Source organism: Xiphophorus maculatus, chromosome 18, assembly GCF_002775205.1.
Source record: "Xiphophorus maculatus strain JP 163 A chromosome 18, X_maculatus-5.0-male, whole genome shotgun sequence".
Lineage (NCBI taxonomy): Eukaryota > Metazoa > Chordata > Actinopteri > Cyprinodontiformes > Poeciliidae > Xiphophorus > Xiphophorus maculatus.
Window position 1 is genome coordinate 26,224,730 of NC_036460.1, and position 20,290 is coordinate 26,245,019.

The 20,290-nt window shown below is 37.7% G+C and overlaps 1 protein-coding gene across 1 annotated transcript; it reads right to left on the reverse strand.

Annotated features, from left to right (window-relative positions):
* Positions 1 to 667: 667 nt before the first annotated feature.
* On the reverse strand, positions 668 to 15,830 carry jam3 (junctional adhesion molecule 3). Its single transcript, XM_005809468.3, has 9 exons — positions 15,614 to 15,830; positions 6,646 to 6,717; positions 6,404 to 6,517; positions 6,073 to 6,225; positions 3,845 to 4,047; positions 2,614 to 2,713; positions 2,098 to 2,224; positions 1,959 to 2,010; positions 668 to 1,833 (listed from the first exon to the last, which is right to left on the reverse strand). The coding sequence occupies exons 1-9, from the start codon at positions 15,675 to 15,677 to the stop codon at positions 1,798 to 1,800; spliced, it is 921 nt and encodes a 306-aa protein (XP_005809525.2). The 5' UTR covers positions 15,678 to 15,830; the 3' UTR covers positions 668 to 1,797.
* Positions 15,831 to 20,290: the final 4,460 nt, after the last annotated feature.

Sequence of the window (20,290 nt, forward strand, 5' to 3'; positions counted from 1 at the left end):
TCACCAACCCCAAACTCAATACAGCCAATATGGCTGCCATAATACAAAGAGGTTGCTCTTGACAATGGTATTTATGTCTCAACAAGATTGAAATATCTAGAACAAAGTGAAATAAAATAATACTCACACTTTATTAGAGCTGAAGTAAAAACTACTTATTTGCCCATCTGAGAATTTTGCTCACAAAAACATATTTTTGTGAGTATATTTCAACAGAGTTTTAATGTTAATCTAGCTTGTGTTTTTTAATTGTAGTTGGGCTGGTAACTGAGTACAATTACCAAATTCCAGTAGCTTTTTAATGGGAAATGGAGCATTGTTAACTTGAGTTTGACATCAGTTTCAGGCTAAATCAACCCAGTGATATTTATAGTTTAAAGAGCCAAGGGTGAAGACCTTTTCTGCTGAATGTTTTTTTCTGATGTTATCTTGTTTTATCACATAAAAGCTTACTTAAACACATAGACATTTGTGTCTGCAAATTAAAAAAAAAAAAATGCAGAAAAGGAGTATTTTTTATCAGCTGAAACTTTGGTTCCTAAAAAAAAAAAAAAAAAATCCTTCCTCCATAAATAATTTGAACAATAGATTCCCTCTCTGGAGCAAACGCTTTCACCAAACTATGTTCTCTACCAGATCTAAGAAATCATTCACAAAACGACACCCGTTTGCTTGTGCAGTCGAAACGTATTTAATAGTAACAAAATAACAACACGTAACGTTAATATCAAATGAACAGCAGACGTTTCATAACAGTTCCTGAGTTGTTACACAAAAACATTTGCGCACGCCTGCGCAGACATAGCTGTTGTTACCGACAGACGCAAACACTGCGAAAACACACTTAGTAAATACGGTGAAATTTATTTCCGACAAACAGGGTTATTTCGATATACACAATAAGTCATGGAGTGCATTGTAATAAATCAAAAGATCAAAAGAGTATGTGTATAAGTATATATTATACTGAATCACAACTGGACAATATGTCCAATACTCACATCAAAAAAAAAAAAAACTTGTAAAGCACAAAAAGGTCACTTATACACAGAAACGGCACTCCAAAAATCCCAACTTTAACACCTTAATGGTACATATAGACTTTGCAGCATAGTGTGGCATACAGTTTTCAAATGTATAGTTTATTTCTGTACTTGTTAACATTTGTGAACATGTTTTAAAAAAAAATAAAAATAAAAAAAAGGGCTGATACAGTGTGCCTTATGAGTTGGATCTGGATCAGCCTTTAGCAGTCCGCTACTTTAAGCCTGCGTATCTACAGTATATACAACGATCGTTCGTAAGTGAGACGATTTGTAGGTGAAACAATTGAGGACAGCTTTTGATCTAATGTAAAAGAGTTTTCAAAAACAAGCTTGCTCAGTAAAAAACTTGAAACATCATATAAAAAAAGGATCATTTGGAAAAAAATGGAGAGGGGGGGGATGTAGCTTACAGTAACTTGTGATAACACTGGGGGCCAAATATCAAATTTCACAGCTTTGAAATGCTTTCATTGTACAATACAAAAATGTTGGAAAATGAACTTGAGCATGAAACGAGTGGTTTGACAACAACAATAATACATTAAAAAACACATAACAGGAAAAACAACAAAATCTGAGGTGTAAAAATATTTGGTGCCACAAACTGAATGAATACTTTGGCAAGTCAGTTGAGTTAATGTGCATCCGAGAGTAAATGTGCCATTTTACATCTTAAACTTCGTTAGCTTGCGCATCATTGTTGCTAGGTAACCTTAAGAATGTTTATTTCTGCTTCTCCCTGTGATTGTTGTCAAATGATGAATGAAGACTTGTGCCGAAAATGACCCTGTGAAGAACAGAGAGAGAAGAAAAACATCAGTAAATCCCACCCTAACGTTCATTGTGTTCATATTACTGTAAGTCAATTCAATGGCGCATAAATGCGGTTTGTAATTTCTGAACTTTGTCTACCTCGTCTGCATCAGCATAGTCAATAGCAGGAGCCTGTGCAGGAGTATTGTAACTATGACAGAAAAAACAGGGAACAAAATGAAAACGCGACACCTTCGGCGGATTTTACTACATCCTTAGAGCTGCACGGTGTACTCACTTGTTTCCATTGTAAACACTTTTGTAACAGCACAAACGTTTCATTAAATAAATCACAAATATCAAAGTGACAACTGCCATCAGTCCGCCGCAAGACTGGAGGAAAATTCCAAGGACGTCAACGTCACCTGCAGCGAGACACGGAGCGAAATCAGATAGCGGCTAAAATTTGAAACTCCAAAATGTCAACTTCTCACCGGAAATTGAATAAACCACAGCTAAGATTTTACAGGCCGCACAGCTACATGCAGAAATACACCGCTGAGTCAGAAACAGCCCATCAGAGAATGCTGCAAGTCGATGACTTGACGCAATTCTCTGGATTTCCTCAGATAAAATATTTTCAAAACAAATAACTATAATTAACTGAACTTTACTGGATTGCTTCATAACTGGGACCAATTAGAATGTTTATGCAGTTGGACTGAATTGACGGGTTTTTTTTGCAAAGTGCCTTGAGATGATGTGTTGTGAACCGGCACTATGTAAATAAACTGAATTGATGGGAATCACTCACAGACATCCATTACTTTTGGAGAACACTGAGCGTTTCCAGCGTCATTCTTCGCCTGGCAGTAGTACTCGCCTGCGTCCTCTTTCCTCACACGTCGAAATTTCTGTGGAGATCATTTTGAAAACCTTCTCAGTATCTCATTCACAAAGCAAAAAGCAATAATGCAAAGAAGGTAGTTATCTAAATATGATCTTCTGCCTCTAGCAGATTTTTTACATTCTGCCTCTAGCAGAAGATCATATTTAGGACCAAGAAATCATGATCTGACATAAATTTGTTATAGAAGTATTACTGATTAAACTTTAGCTTTAACAATATATAGCTACATAATTTTTAGTTTAATCAGTAATACTTTTATAGCAAATTTATGTCAGATCATGATCATGGTTAATGTGAAGTTGTCATAACAAAGACATTTTGAATAATGTCAACTTTGTATTAAAAGTGTCATGATTTACCGAATGACACTTTATGACAACAGTCATAAATATTCACGAAGACTTACTCATGTTACTCACAGGTGTTATGACATGTTTATGACGGTGTCATGACAGTCTTATTCACAACCCGTCAAATAAAATGTTACCAACTGGACTTAATAAATATAAATACAGGTAGCCTTTCTCCCAAATTTAATTATGTCAAATTGGAAGCACAATTTGTAGATAAAATCTCTCTTTGCAGGAGCCTTGTGAAGTACCTAAATATTCAAACTGTGAGCCTCAGTGGGTGAGGTTGCATGTGCAACACAAGTCCTATAAGTCAGCTAAAGCTCATCATATAAAAAAAATTTCTAAATTCAGTTGACAAAATCTACAATGTTGTTAAATATGTGACTCATAAGTTTCATCTGTTTATAGATGGGTTTATTTTATTTCATTTTTTTTAGCAAATTAGAAACATGGCAGATTGAATGCACAATTCTCCTCCTTTCATATGACAGTTAAGCTTTCTCAGAGGATATCTTTGCACAGAGAGATTAATCACGCAATTAGTCATTCAATGGTTAAGGTCTTATTCAGATTAAGCTGTTTATGTTACATAAGCTGCAACAAACTACGTTTAAGACTAAAGATTTCCACTGAAATAGTTTTTTTTTAAAAACTCGTTTAGAAGAACTACTATAGAACTTAAATAATTCTACAAATAGTGAGGTTTTTTTTTTTTTTTTACTGTCTACATTAAAATTAATTAAGAAATAGTGAATTTTTACAATTCCTTTGTGCCTTTTTACCAAGCTTCCAGTGTCCGGGTTGATAATGTAGGAGAAGTTGACGAATCTCTGGCTGGTTTTTGGATCTTGAGGAAGCTCCTCGTTGTTGTGGAACCAGCGGTACTGAGGGGCCGGGAAGCCCTCGTTCTCCAAACATCGCAGCTCCGTTGACGTTCCCACGGTGACAGACTCCGGCACGCTGCACCGCGGCACAACGGGTTTCACTGCACACAAGCAAAAATAAATAAATAAATAAATAAATTCCCCTCAGTACAACGGCTTTGGACTTTTCTATTATCTTTCGCTTTTTAACCTCATCACATGGTGCAAATAAATGTGTCATGTGACAACTGAAGCCTGTAATCTGATAACAGAAGAAAAGTGATTTCACCAGAGAGGCACAGCTAAGAGGGTTTTTGGGTTTTTTTGGGCAGATGTCCAACCTGAGGTTTTAGAATATTTAAGGCCAACATACATCATTTAAAATTTATTTAAGAAACTTTAAGACCTTAATTTTAAATACCATTATCTAAGAGTTTTTAACACTTTTTATGGATGTATGGACACTGTGACTTACACTGTAAATAGCCTTCCTTCCTCAGTGTCTGAAGTGAAAAATGTTGCTGTCACAGCGAATTGGTAGCACTCAGGGTGATTGACTTCTGTGACAGGATGTCACCGGTCAGAACCTTTTAAGCTAAAAACCGATGAATTCAAGCCACCTGCCGATTTCTAGATTTTTTATGTTCTCATTTTCATGTAGAAAATGAATTCAAACTCTAACAGGACGGACGTACAGTACAGACCAAAAGTTTGGACACAACTGTGTATCCAAACTTTTGGTCTGTACTCAGTTGAATTCAATGAGAAAGTGTGTCCAAACTTTTGGTCTGAACTGTATATCTCCAAAATAATGATTAGGTGTGTTAATTGACTGAACTGATTTGAACCAGGAAGCTGATAAGGCTAACCATGTGTACGCAGGCTTTGCTTTGTGTATGCCAAAACAGCAAAGACTGCTGACTCTTCTTCTTTTAGTTGTCTCTGTGCATGTCGGAGTGTACTCAAGGGCTTATGTCTAAATATAAGGTTGAAATTGCCAGCCTGTGGTGCTGGGTCAAACTGTGCTACTGTTAAGGAATGCAAAGTTTCACAGTGACAATGATAAAACTGTTCAGAGAGCCTTAACATGGCAGCCAATGCGTTCCACATTGTTAGTATTTACTTTTGTAACATTACAAATTCAAAAAGAGCTGAAATAAACTCCATAAGCTGCACTTAACATTTGTTTATTTCTGTGTAAATTAAGGCGGATATGTTGTAATTTTCCTCTGATGATCATGTCGGACACAGAAAAAAACACGCTAAAGAAAGTAGGGCTGTAGCAATACACTAATCTCACCATACAATACGATACGTGATATTCTGCTCACGATGCCATGTATATCACAATATTCAGCAAACAATACGATTCGATACGATTCAATACATTTTTAAGATTTTCTGAAAGATTTCAGAGGGACAGAGTGATTTTGTTGACATTTTGTGACTGTTCCATAGACTTGGATTAAATTAATTGAACTGATGGTGTAACACTGGTGTAATGTTGTTTTTGTTACACATTTGTTACACGTTTGCTTTATTTAAATGTTAATTGTGTGGCTTTGTGTATTTGGTTATGCAGGAAAGGAACCTTTTTTGTCTTATTCACTTACAGTATATTAGGTAATGTAATTTATCTATTTCATTTGATTATTTAATTAATTGTAACTTGTTGTTTCATTACATGTCATTTTTAATGTATATGTGCAACTGGATAAAAAATGTCATGTGTGATAGCTGTCATTTAATTCATGTGGATTTGACATAGAACTCAAAGTAGGATTTAATGTATCGATACTTGCGGATAAAAAATCGATACTTTCTGAGGAAAGAAATATTGATAAATATTGTAAAATTACACAGCCCTAAAAGAAACTATTGCAGAACTCTGTCCCAGTAGTCCATTAGCTCATCCTGCAAGCATCTCCCAAGGCAGTAAATGGTTGTCTAGCAATTTCATGTGAGTGCACATCATATTTTAGGGACAAAGGGACATTGATCTTCTAGTCAAATGTGGAAGTGCTTACTTGAAACAAGAGAAATTGATTCTTCAGCATAACTTTGCGGTACTTTGTTCTTAAAATATGTTTAACATAGTGCATCTCAGTCACTGAGGAGTCAGTCAGAACCACTTTTTCTCCCCATACCTCGAACTGCAAGACTAATAAGAATCTCATCAAAGTCCCTCTGATCTTCGATGGCGGCCACTTCGCAGCGATACTCGGCGGTGTCGGCCCGAGAGGTGTTGAAGATCAGAATGTTGGCTGGCTCTCTGAGCTGGGCTCTGTTCTCCAGGTCCCCTTTTCAGAAGAGAGAAGAAAACACTTTACAGTTCCTCATTCAAACGCACAGTGCGACTTCACGCTTCAAAAACAGAGCTCTCCAAAGGGCCCATTCACTCGCGCAGAATTCCAAGGCGCCGCTTTGAAACGCTGCGGAGTTTCTCCCCTCAGAAACACGCACTCAGAGATGGTTCACCTGAGATCTTGTTCTGGAAGTACACGTAACTGGGAATGCCATTTTTGATCTTCTTCCACTCTATCCTGGGGTTGTTTGTTGAGATAGACTCTATTAAACAGGTCAGTTCAATGGCTGTGGAAAGAAAGCAAAAACGCGTGAGAGGAAAGAGGGGAGGGGAAGAGTGAGAGACGGAGAGCCCGGGTCAGGGAAATGAAAGGTGCTTTGGATAAAAAGGTTAGATTTATTCTCCTGCAACTTACGCTCAAACTCATTTGCCCAAACAATCTTGTCTGTGGTTCGAAGGATTACCCCAAGCGATGATGGAATGTGGCCTGTGGGGACAAAAACAAAAATAAGTAAATAAATAAATTAAATAAACAACTTACTAAATGCTGAGTAACCATCAGAGCAAAAAAAAAAATGAAGCATTTTCATCAGGAGATAATCAGGCACGTTGCCTAATAACCAGCGGATTAGACAGATAAATCAGGAGAGCGTGCGAGCCTTGGGATCTGATTCAGTGTGAAAACGTCTCATTAATTACTTCCTATTTATATATTTAAGAGGACTAATGCCTCAGGCTAAAACAGTTGAGTTCTACTACTTAATGAACACATGGACCACATAGGAGAAGGCTTTTGGAATCAACTTGTAGCAGAAATATTCCCAATCACATGTAATAAGGTAATTATTTGAACGTGGATTAACAGTGGTAAGTGAAAACTAAATAATCAATGATTATCACAAAGCAAATACAAATGTTTTAACGGTTAGCCGGATTTTAAATGTCTCTGCTCAACTCCAGCTGAATCTTTGGTTCCATTGCAGGTTGTTTGGACAGATTCAGGAGAACGCAGCAACATAATAGTGTACTTCTCAAGCAAGTCTTGTTTTAAGAGGAGGCTACAGTCCAGCAGTTCAGCGCTGAAAACAAAGTGGGAGAGCTTTCTTTCAGTTTGATTTATTTATAAGCTGAGATGCACAGGGAAATTGGCTGGTAACTGGCAATATCCGATTTTTACCTTAAATGGCTTTTTAAAAAATTACTTTAAAAGAAACTATTGGTCAATCCTCCATATCTAATAATTACAACAACCTCATTCACTGAATTTTCAGTGTCAGTTTCAGTAATACTCTCCAAAACCTCACAAATGTCTGGAGGACAAAATGTCCATGACAAAAACCTAGATTTGAACAACAATGAGTCCCTCGTTAGTACGGAACTCCTACTTCCGACTTCTTTTCTAAAAATGATGTCTTTACTATACATTGGGACAAATTTATATCATTTTAATTGTAGATATCTAGTTTAGTGGAAGAACTAGACAGAAAAAAATATTTAAAACGTACCAGCATTCCCCAAGTATGGAGAGTGGAGAAGGACAAATTCTAATAGTAATTTAAGAAATAATTGTTTAAATGTAGAATTTAAAAGAAAATCTGAAATAAATATTGAAATAGTTTATTTTGAAATTGTTATTAATCATATGCTCTTTAATTAAATGTATTAATTTCATTTTATGAGCTATATATAATTATTTCATGTTCCTACTGAAGCACATCATGGATTGATTTAAATCAAACTCAGTGGATAGGATTGGGGCTGCTTCAAACGAAGTGTCAAGACAACGTCTTCCAAGTTAGCTATGACTTTGAAGTCCATACAGTGCAGAAATAACTTCAATAACATAATTCAGTTGCTGTAATTTATTTACTACAAACTCTGGGAGAGCAATTCTAGCTCTATTATGTCTGGTTTGGTCTGAAATATCTCTCATAAGTCCACAAGAGAGCGTTAGTCGGTATTAGCTAGTGGTCGGGGCTAACGTTGATCCTGTCTGAAGTCTGTGGCAGCTTCCTCCACGCAGGACCACAGTGAGCTCTTTTATGAACTTATAAGAGATATTTCAGACCAAACTAGACATATAGAGGCTAGAGTTCCTCACCCAGAGTTTGTAGTAAATAAATTACAACAATTTATTGAAGTTATTTCCACACGTTCAGTGAAATATTGACCTCCAGGTCATAGCTAACTTGGGCGAAGTTGTCTGGACTTGCTCTCTGAAGCGGCCAATCAGATGCCAGGGTTTCTGTAGAAGCTGTCCTAATCCCGCCCACTGAGTCTGATGATAGAGATGACAGTTTAAGTTAATGCTTAACACAGGAACATGAAATGACTTACTAAGTCATGAAATACCTGTATCTAGCATTTTCAATTAAATCAATACATTTAATTGAGGCACATATAATTAATTCTATGTTAAACACATGATTTATATATTCTGTATTAAATAATTAAGTTATTTATTTATTATAATTTGGCACTCTCACACACAAATTCCTTCCAATATACTCAGATTATTGTTGGGGACTTGTACATAAATGTGGTAGTCTTGTATTTCCTTCATTTTCTATCACATTTACAATGAACGCATGCAGGACTTTTTTTTCTTATTTTATGCTTTATAACCGTCAGAAATAAAAACGTTATTAAGTCAAAATCAGAAGTCAAGGAAAATTGGAAGCCAACTGAATCAGTGCTTACCAAAAGATTTTCAGCAAACATTTTCTTGAGTAAAGTAAGTACGTGTTCGCTTTTGGACCATAATTAATCTGCCATCTAGATTTCCCTCTGGTACAAACAAAACACATGATATGAGCTTAATTTTAGGTTCACTGATTGAATCAACTGCTCAGGGCAATTCGTGTTATTTCGTAAATGTCAGACCGTGAAAGGAAGTGGCATCATTCACAGGTTCTATTGAAAACGGACCAGAAACAAACCACCAAAAACATAAAAAATAAAGCCAGTTTAATTGGTAAATAACTGAATTTGAGAGTAAGGGGAGGAGTACAACAAGACAATAAATTAAGAAAATCTTCAAATCGTTAATCGGCGTGTCTGTGTTTAGTCACTGGTACCCTGTATTTAACCTTTTTTTTGGCCTAAGCCACATCTAAATGCAGTAATTGCTTGGTAGACATGCAAATAATGGCTCCCACGCTGAGTAATGAAAGCCTTCATGCTCGCGGTAGGGGAAGAGCAACTGGGATTGCAAATGAGGGCAGGAATAAGACAATAATAATCAGCCGAGCAAATCCTGAATACGAGACGTGCCTGTTCGCCTGAGGCGCTGCGAATTCAGAGGTATTTATTCAGCACATCCTTGTTAGCAGATGAGTGACCCTGAGACGTTGCTGCACGGTACAACAAAAGAGGGGGGCGGGAGAGAGAGGATGGCTGTTGCTTAGTCAGAAAAACGAAGAAACGCGGGGTCCCGCCAAAGTATCCGGTCATGTAAACACAGCCGAGGACGCTGATGAGATTTGACTCCCGGGTCTCTGCTTCCGTCTCTGATGCTGACTTTCCCACTCTGTACATCAGGATCTATTTTTACTGCAGCTGTGACTGGACATCCTGTGAAACACGAGGAGACTCCGCTCAACAAACGCGTCCCCCGCGTATCCTTGTACAGTCTTTGAGGCGCGATTGTGCTGCTCCTTCTGCAGCCGCGGACGCTGTGGAGCAAAGACTAGACACAATTTAGGAGCAAAGACAAATCGCTTCTACCATGACCTCAAAATGGAAACCTACCAGGACGTGGTTGTCCAATTAAGCAAGGGGTCAGCCACTTTTACAAGCCAAAAAGTGACATTTTGGTCTCGCTACTGCTGAATGAAATTTGCCCTGACCTGCAAAATCCGCATGGTCCTCGAGAAAAAAAGCAGGGTATATTAAATGAATGCAACATCCCATATGTTGCGATGTTTTTTTAGGATTATCGTGGCCTGAAATTACTGATTTTGCGGCACCTTTTTCAAAACGTTGTGGTCAATGTTGCAAATTTCTTTTAAGTGTTACTTTTGCCCTAACATGATCTTACAAAAAGTTGAAATTGCTGCACATAACCAACCCCCAAACAGACAGCATTTTAATTGTTAATACTTGAAGTGCAAATAATATTTTCATCTTCTTGAAATAAAACCTGTAATACAAATAAAATCATGTCCTGAGGAGTTGTCAAAGTGCAAAAGAAGAAATCTATATGTGGAAACAGTTCAAGTTAGTATGAACTGTTTGCACGGTATAAGCAAATCTTACCGAACATCTAAAAAAAATTTAAAAAACAGGCAAACGTAACCGTTTAGCATTTCATTTCTTCTTGCAGATTCAACTCTTAAGAGAAGTTGTGAAACAGGAAGTTAAATTAGCAGGAGGCCGAAGGGGATTGGTCAAAAATCAGCCGAGCTGCAGTGATTCAGTCAGAAACGAAGGGAATACAGGAAACGATAAGGTGAATGATCAGATAAAAGTGAAAATGGCAAGTCCGTGTAAAATTTTCAAGTGATCCGTATGTTTTCATTAATAGCTGTGGTCGCAACTTCCTGGAGGCCCTGATATTTATGGAGTAAATAGAAATATCTAGTTGGTGACTTAATTCTTATGTTAGTATCATTTAGCTGCGGAGGTTCTTTGCCAATGATGTGTTGTAACACGGAGAAACGGCTAAACTTACACCTTTTATTACCTCTTTGTCTAAAACACTGCTCATTTCTTCATCACATTTGGTCAATGTCTGTTCATTGTTTTCAGTTGTTGTCGTTTTTTTACTTTGGATATTTGAAATATCTTCCAGTTCCAGTGTTAAGTGTTCTTTACAGAATGAAAGTTTATTTGTCTCTGAGAGTGCAAACTTGCATTATTATGCCACTATCAATATATTAGCTGAAAACGGTCTCAAAACAACAATATTATCGTTTATCACAATAATCACCGGAAGAAAAATATCGTCCCGCAAACTTCACATTTTCAGATTTTTACTTGGACAGGGCTTTGTAAATCATAGATGTGTTTTATTTTTACTTCAAAATTATGCTTCAAAATCCTAGTAAAAAGGAAGTGAAGTTTGTGATTCATCCATCCATCCATTTTCTAACACCCTTGTCCCTAATGGGGTCGGGAGGTGCTGGTGTCTATCTCCAGCTTACGTTCTGGGCGAGAGGGGGGGTTCACCCTGGACAGGTCACCAGTCTGTCACAGAAGTTTGTGATTATATTGTGGAAAAAAAATAATAAAAGAGGTCGGAAACTGTTTCAGAACATTTAACAAGATGATAAAGAAAACAAAGCCTGAAGGCTTTCCCAGTCGTACGGGTTGCGATGCGTGTAGTGAGTTGCTCTAACTTGACAGACAATATCTGGTGTACAGATTTGAAGGGAGCATCTGTTTTGATAAGTACATTAAACAAAAGGTCACTGCCCTCATGTCCATTTAGCAGAAAAAGGCACAGTTCTCAGTCTTTCTTAATTGGATTTCACAATAGCCGGATTTGTGGCTGCGGGTTAAATTGGGCCACAATATGTAAAGAAGTGAACCACTTCCATAAAATTAACACTTTGTAGAGTTTTTATTCAGGCCGTGGGAACAACTGAGTGCACTCCATTAACCGGACAATGTGCAGCTAATTATTCATGTCAGATTATAATAAAAGCATCTAAACAGATATGCTTTGTCCCCCGGTGACACGATCGGGGCTGAAGAGACGACGACGGCGTTTCTGGTTTGTTAAAATAATCTCGCTGGGGGGAAAAAAATAAATAAAAAATAGAAGGCAAATGCAGGGCCTTATTTTAATCCCTCGCTTATTGTGAGGCGCAAACGAAATGGGTTCTATAGCCTGTTCGGAGGCAACCCCGCTTTTAAATAGCCAAATTCTGAAATCCTCTTATGAAAACCCGACCGAGCCCGTCCCCGTCCGCGCAACCGAAGTTGTTGATCCTCCGCCTCTATAAAAAGCCTATTCCCAGACATTCCAGTGCTGTCGCTGCAAATATGCTGAAAAGGCCGAGGCTGGAAGCCAAGGACCAGTGGGATTCACAGGACGGAGTGTGTAATAAAAAAAAATGTAAAAAATCCTTCCAGTAGATTACACCGAGGCAGCCGAGTTGTTATTTAGTACTGGAGGGACTGGTATGATAGGGGCAGATGAACTGTGCTTCGCCCTTGTCTTGGTCTTCTTAAATCACCGGAGACGACAAGCATGATGACACGGGCTGAGGAAAAACCGAGAAACGGAGCCGCAGTTTTCTCCACCTCTAGCAGCTCCACAGTCCTCAGGAGACACAAAGACCAACTGATGAACGTATTAAGTTTTGATGTGAAATGATCCGAGATGCAAAACATGACAAAGTTTTTACCCAGTTGTATTGATTTGATGGAATGGTCCTCACTTCTGGTCCTCTGGGAATCTTGAGTTAATATGAGTTACAGCGACACTTAATTTCCCTTTGGGATCAATAAAGTATTTTCTGAATTTTAATTTTAGGAGGTTTTCCTGTCACCACGCGCCTGGCTTGAATACATGGGTTTTTGATGCCATACAGCGCGCGTAATGCAACCGTTTGAATGAGGTGTGCTGGAGCAGAGACGCATGCATTGTGAATACAATAATAATAAAAAAAGAAAATTATTATATCATTTAAATATATTTAATTTAATTAAAACACTTAAAGGAATTAGCTTAATTTTATTTAGATTAAATAAAAAAAAAAAGGTTTTCCATAAGGTGTCTTTACAGCTTTAGATAAACAATACTGTGGGTCTGGTTGCCGTGTGGCGTCGGGGCAGGAAAAAAAAAAGGGAGAAATTTTACTGAATTCATTTAACATATCGTTTAACGTGATCAATTTCTAGTCACGATAAGTTTGTCGTTGTCACGATAAATTCCAATTAATGACATTTAAAATAAGCCTGTCACAATAAACAACGAAACAATTAATTAGCATTAGTTTTTTTCTGCTGTTTTGCTTTTTTATTTTGAATATTTAAAATGTCTTCCACTTCCAGTGTTAAATATTCCTTAGAATCTAAAGTTTACTGATTTTTGAGAATGTATTCATGCATTATTATGCCATTACCATTACATTACTTTAAAATGGTATCAAAGCAACAATATTATCGTTTATCGCGATAACTTCTGGGACAATTTATCGTCCAGCAAAATCTGTTATGGTGACAGGCCTGGTTTAAAACTGTCCGTTTTGTGTGGCTTGTTCAATGAGCGCATCAGTAAATGTGAAAATATGATTAAATGTCATTACTGCGTTTAGTTTGGTGATACCGATCACACTTTTCTTTATAAGACTGATGTCCCAAATAAACATATTAACATGAATATGGTTTTTCAAGAGCAGTATTTGTGTTTGTGGGGCTGTGAATGCTCTCTCATGGAATCTCACAGCCATACAATTACCTGAATAGAGAAGTAATAAATAGTTCTTGTCGTCTCATTTATTGTTGTGACAAAAGTGCCACAAAATATAGCATCGCCCACCTCTGGTTGCCGTGTGGTGTCAGGGCAGATTCATTGTTAAAAAGGGGGAAATTTTACTGAATTAATGGCACAGCAGCAAGTTGGATAAACCCAGGCAAATGTAAGAGACAAAGATTACAAAGGAAAGCAAAGAAAGAAACATAAAGGCATTTATAGCAATGATTTGAACAGACTATATCTGCCTGTCTTTACTAAAAGGTGATTTAAAAGAAAAAACAAAAACAGATTGTTTCGAAGTTGGGCAAACTGAACCATGCCTTCATTAAAAAATCAGAACAAAACGAGAGCAGAAGCTTCACTTAGGCTTCATTTAACCAAAAGAATCCAGCTTTATGTGCCACCGCTGCGCCTCAAGGATGAATTAAACAATGCTCCGTCTTCTCCTTATTCATTATTCAGAGTCTTGGAAAACTTGAAGTTAGACAGTCGTATACTGTCAACTGCGGTCTGAAAGTGTGCATTTTCATCAGTTTTCCTCCTCGTTTTGAACTGTGCTCCCCCCTCCAGCATCGATCACAGGTCATTCCAGGCCGTTGACATTGGTGTACAATATTGATCTCTGGCAGATATTCAGTTGAGAAAGTCGACTCTTTGTCAGGAGATTTCTACTGATGCTAAAACGGATACAAGCGCCCCGCCTTCATCATTTTGCTCCTGCGAAAGTATTCCCATCTTATTAAACAAACCGTTATGATTATAGATGCACAGTCTTCCTTGCAAATTTCTAGTTTCGTTTACGGGCTGATCTGCCAATTTCCTTTTTTCCCCCCACAAAGAATAATAACCAACGATGGGGAAACAAAAATAGCCGTGGGTTATTAGTGGTTTTGAATCCATTGTAATGATGTTGTGTCAAGGAATTACAATAAAATCTCCATTTATACATCAAATCATGTCTCTTAGTCTTACATATTTATTTATTTTTATTAAATCAAGATTTGTAGACTGACAATGTTGTAAGTTCTTTGTTCGGATGAATTTAATAAATGGTTGTTTTTTTTATTATTATTATTTGACCTGCACATTAAAGTCCATCATGTTGTCCAGTTGTAGATGCAGGCATACAAATATATAGTTACAGTTACACACTCAGTGGGTTAACAGTCACTACTCACTAGCAAAATAAATAGATTTGCCAAATTCGAGACGCACAAACTCTTCAGCTGTGAAGAGGAAAGCAAGTAAAAGACATCATCCTGTTTTGACCCAACTATATTCTCACTTAATAATAACTTGCTGGAATAAGAACTTTACAAATTTTAAATGTCTACAGAGAATAAACGAGTTGAGCTCTTTGGTGTTTTTTTTTTTCTTCTTTTCTTTCTTTTAGCTCAGAGTATTTTAGATGCAGGCATGCAGCAAATGTCTGTACGCTGTCTAGCAGGCCTGGGATTTCAAATACCCACAGGTCACCACCATGTGGCTGTCCTATTGCTGCAAACCAAACATTTGTTCTTATTCTGGACATTTCCTCAGAGACATCTGCTAAAGAAAGGCAAACACAGATGCTCCCATGTTTCTACAGTAAAAAAGAAAAAAAAAGAAGAAATAATAGTTTAGTTTATCTGTTTGTCTCAATGCTGTACCATTAACAAAAGGCTGAATAATGTTGTTTTTTTTTTAATTGTTGTTGCTTATGTGCGTTTAAAACCCATTGGTAGTCTCACTTCAAGGCTGGTTTAAGCAATAAAATATCCTAAAAGCTACAGAGCACCACACAAACAGAAACCACCTGAGCTCTGCTGACATTCCCCAGCCTGTCCACATCAAGCTAGCCTTCTGGTTAGCGGGCGGAGAGCTCCGACCTACAGCTCTGGTTCTACTAACGGGACCCAAACCTGGCTAAAAGTACGCCTTCGTGAGAGCTTACAGGGAAGGGGCCGAGCAAACTCACCTAGGCTGGTGTACAGAACAATGCAGGCGACGAGTCTCGCCATCGCCATCTTGCAGCGTTTCATTCAGGGACCGCCGTACAGCTGCACACGCTCAGCACCTCTGAGAGGTATGAGGATGGGCTCCGAACTGACTGGTGGATGTTGCCATCGACGAGTTTCCATAGCTACAAGCGTGGACCGTGTGTATGTGTGAGTGGTGCCCCGAGCGTTGTCTGACAGGCGGTAGGCGGAGTCAAACAATGCCTCCTCTCTCTCTCTCTCTCTCTCTCTCTCTCTCACACACACACACACACACACACACACACACACACACACACACACACACACACACACACACACACACACACACACACACACACACACAAAGCACTCTGAGCACATGTTGTCGTGGGAAAGGGGTGACCCGCACCCTCTAGTGGTTATGTAAAAAAAAAACATTAAAACCGCTGACCGCTTTTTTTATTTGATTTTATTTACATTATTTACATTCACTATTATTGATTTATGCCTTCTAACGTTCTCAAAAGACATACTGGTCCTTACCATAAAATACAGAATGCAGAGGGAATAAAAGGCTAAAGGTCATAAAGGACAAGTGGTTGATTCGTCACCACGGACAAGTTTTGTTTGTTTTTTTCTGGAACGTGATGTTCGTTTTTAAAAAAAATAAAAATAAAAACTTCCTAAATTGGCAAATGTAACATCAGTCCCTAGCATTTAATAACCATGTTTCATTTCTGCGAAATTATCAGGGCTTTTCTAGACAGAAAAACAAAGGAAGAGTACGTTTCCGCCCCAAAATTCAGAAATCTTCTAGAAAAACAAACGTGGACATTTCTGTGTTTCAAAAGTTGAAAGTTTTTGACAATTGTACATTTTCTGAGTTTTAAAAGTGCAAACATTTTCTACTCACTGGCATAAATAAAAACAGCATTTTAGAAAGAAAAAAAACAAACATCATATACAGACAGTGAAAGATGGTGGTAGTAGCGTGATGGTCTGTTTTGTTTGCGTCAAGCCCCGGACCAGATGAGTTGGCTTCCAGCTATTCTGTTTTAGATGGACTTACATTTTAGACACAACAGGCAACATTTGTTCATTTACATTTTGCTAATTGAAATTTGCAGTTGTCCTCAAGGACAACTAAATATCCTCAGGAGAAAAGTTTTAAAAGTCACATAAAGACAAAGACTGAGCTGTTGGCCACACAAATTGCCGCGTGATGGGTTCGACTTTTAATCCAAGGACAAAAATATAAGCTGATCAACTGTGTTTATTATGACAGTAAAAAAAGAAATGAAATGAAAAGAAAAGGAAAAACCTTGAAAAGTTCGACTATTAAATATTAGTGTCTGTAAGGCCGTACCAGGGATTTCTTGTCAATGTCAAATTTATTTATAAAGCACTTTAAAAACTGGTATAAAAATGCACCACAGTGCTGTACAAGAACGACAATAACACAAATTGATAAAAACAGAGTATCAAAACACTACTTCAAATAAATGCCAAAGAACAAAAATGAGTTTTGAGAAGCGATTTAAAATGATCCAGGCTGTGGGCAGATTTAATTTGGAAAGGTAGATTGTTCCATAGAGTAGGAGCAACAACAGAAACAGCCCGATCTCCTTACCTCTTAAGGAACTGTCAGTAATAGCTGATTATTTATTCTGGACACAGACTGGAATTTTAAAATGTGCTTGTATCAATTAGCACGATTTAAAAAAAAAACACTACTAGGGCATCGGAGCTGAAGAGGCACTGACTGGAAACAGCGCTACACAATGATGCAGGTTTCTAATGTCAACACCGGTCCCTTTTTCCACCAGACCAAACATTCTCAAACTGGGGCACGCATGAGTCACAGATGGTGCTGAAATAAATACATTAATAATAATAATAATAAAAAAGGACCTAAGATATTTTTTTTGTCAATATTTGTATCCACTAGGAGAGGAATTAAATCACAGATAAGGCTGTTTCTTTTTAAACTTTACTGAACTCCAAGCATGTTCCAACAACATACAGTAGGGGGCGGTATAAAACCAGAAACGATTGAATGTGTTAATTAAAACCCTGATTTGAATTTATGTTTACCTTCTGAATTTACTTAAGTTACGAAACTTCCCCTTTAAACAACCTCGCTAAGTCAACATGTCCTTGTTGTGACAAACCTTAGTGCATCGGTTAATTATTATTTTTTTTTTTTATCTCAGCGTGGCAACCTAAAACAGCTGTTTTGATTATTTTGGGGAGGGGAAAAAAATCGACGTTTGATCAAAAAAGATTAAAGAAATAGTTTACACTGACCATACAGAGACAAATTTAAGGAGCCCACCTGAGTCAAGTGTCATGCAGATGTTTTCATAAAGCCTTTTCAATGCATTCTTTACACACTGAATACATTTTCTGAGGATGCAAAAAAAAAAAAAAAAAAAAAAAAAACCTTTAAATGATCACTCATCTGTTTCCTCTCACAGCCTTCTTTGACCTCACTATAGACAGATCTAACACCAGTCGTGGTTGCTTTAAGGTGCTGAATATGTGCAGGATATTGAAGAGTATTAGCTGCCACCTTTATTGAAAATCCTAAATTGAAAGAGCACATTTCTTTTAAATTGGCGTAGATAAGGAAAAATGCCACCTATGCAGGCTGTATAAGTCGAAACAATTCATCATCCTGATTCTTTCCTGATTTTTGATATTTGATTTTTGAGTCATGTCCAGCACTGTGAGAAAGTTGGGCCAGTATCTGTACAGATATCCTGTGTTTCAGCTTTTCTCCTTGTCCTTTGAAAGTTGTAGATCATCCATGAAATGCAACAACAACATCCTGAGCAAACACAAAAGAAGCAGCATTGAAATTATGATTTCAACGATTGCTGAAAACAGCAAACAGGGACGAAGCTCCTCCTCAGAGTTGCAGTCTCCAGGTTTCCAAGTTTCTGCATTACGGAGCAGCACCTCCCCTGCTACACCCTCATCCCCCGCTCAGCTCCTTCAGACTAGCAAGCAGCAATTAGCAAACACCTGGTGGATCTGCACAGCTGCTGAGCTCATTGCACAACTTACTTCTCAGTGCTGCATTGATTAAAACGTTGTTAAAGGGATAATAGAGGAGCACTGTCCTGATGACTTCCTGAAGGCGGAGTGTTGGCAGGACTTTCTTAAAGAGACGGTGGCGCAATTTCAAGCCATATTTGATATATGCAGCATTTTTATAAGAACTGAAGGTAACGTAGTTTTTTGATTATGCTATGAAATGGCACTATGTGGCTGTGAAACACGCAATGCTGCTCCTTTAGCATTTAAAATTTGCAGCCTTTTATTTAAACACATAAACCCTCCTCCTCCTCAAAATAACTGACACACAGTTTTCATTACTTTTTTCTACAATTGGCTTAAATATGATTCTGAACCAGTATTTAGATAACAATGTGTTTTCAGGTTGCTTTACCCCCAATATTTTTACACAGGTTGAACATACAAAGACATATAAAGTTTAAAATGTACTATATGGGCATATTCAGGTCATATTTAAGAGTATCTTTAATGGATATTCATATCTCCAGCAGCCCGTCTGTAAGACGAACAAAAAAAAAAAAAAAAAAGCTCATATGAGATTCCCATAAAACCTCCGGCCCCCCTCCTTGGAGCTATTATTAGTAACACCCATGAAGCGAGACGTCTTCTCCTTGCAAAATTTTCTGCCCCCCATTGTTCTTCCACAGACTCCCTGATATAAGCACCAACTATCGAAGCATGAACCTAGACTTTAAAAAAAAAAAAAGTCAAAACTGTGGAGAATCCTTGACTTGTGCCGCCTTTAATTTTTGCCCTGCGAGTCGCTCCTTGCGGCTGACACACATTTGGCTTCAGCTTTAGAAAGCTGCAGGGCTCCTCAGAGCGGGAGAGGGAGGCAAAGCAGCAGCTCACGGTTCAGATAAGGAAGCGACTCAAATTCCCAGACCTGACTGTCAGATGGAGGAGGCTAATGAACGAACAAAGCAGGGGAGGTTATAGAGTTTCTCCCTGTGTAGGATGCTGTAGCTTTTAAACTGACACGACAGACTTTGTTTTGACTTCGTTCACCATCAACGTCTACGTGAGTTGTGAAGTGTTTTGAACAGTTTTAAAATCTGCTGACTCCGTATCGCATATGTTTGTACTAACGGTGCGCAACACGTTGGTATCGATGTGATGCCGAGTAAGTCCAGAGTCGGTATCGGTATCGGTGATACTGATACTGATACCGATACTTAAGTATGATATATCACCAATCTTCTGACCTTTTAGTGGTTTTTCTTTTGAGTTATTTTGTTAAATCCTGGGACAAAATTCAGATAATGTTTATGGGCATTTACAGAATACTTTAACAACATAATTACATGATAAACAGAAACAATATATGAACAAAACAAATTTGTGTGCATTGTTTTCTAAATAAACAAACTACAAAATAAATATCCAATTCCAAACAAAATCTTTTAAGGTAGAGTTGAAAATTAAAATTTTAAGAGGGAATCTAATACTAAATGATACGTTAGTATCGATCCAATACCAATAGCGACTTGGTATTGATATTATCGATATATTTGGATCAATCCGTCCACCAATACACACAAAATCCTTTTTACTACAACACCCCGAAATGAGATCCAGCGCAACCAAATGCCTTC

What these genes read in the sequence shown, in the direction of transcription:
- jam3 (XM_005809468.3), bottom strand. Translation starts at nt 15,677, where the DNA reads ATGAAACGCTGCAAGATGGCGATGGCGAGACTCGTCGCCTGCATTGTT. An exon ending in CTTCCAGAACAAGATCTCAG is followed by an intron (nt 6,226 to 6,403) that starts GTGAACCATCTC and finishes TCTTCTGAAAAG; the next exon opens with GGGACCTGGAGAACAGAGCC. An exon ending in TCCAAAAGTAATGGATGTCT is followed by an intron (nt 2,225 to 2,613) that starts GTGAGTGATTCC and finishes GTCTCGCTGCAG; the next exon opens with GTGACGTTGACGTCCTTGGA.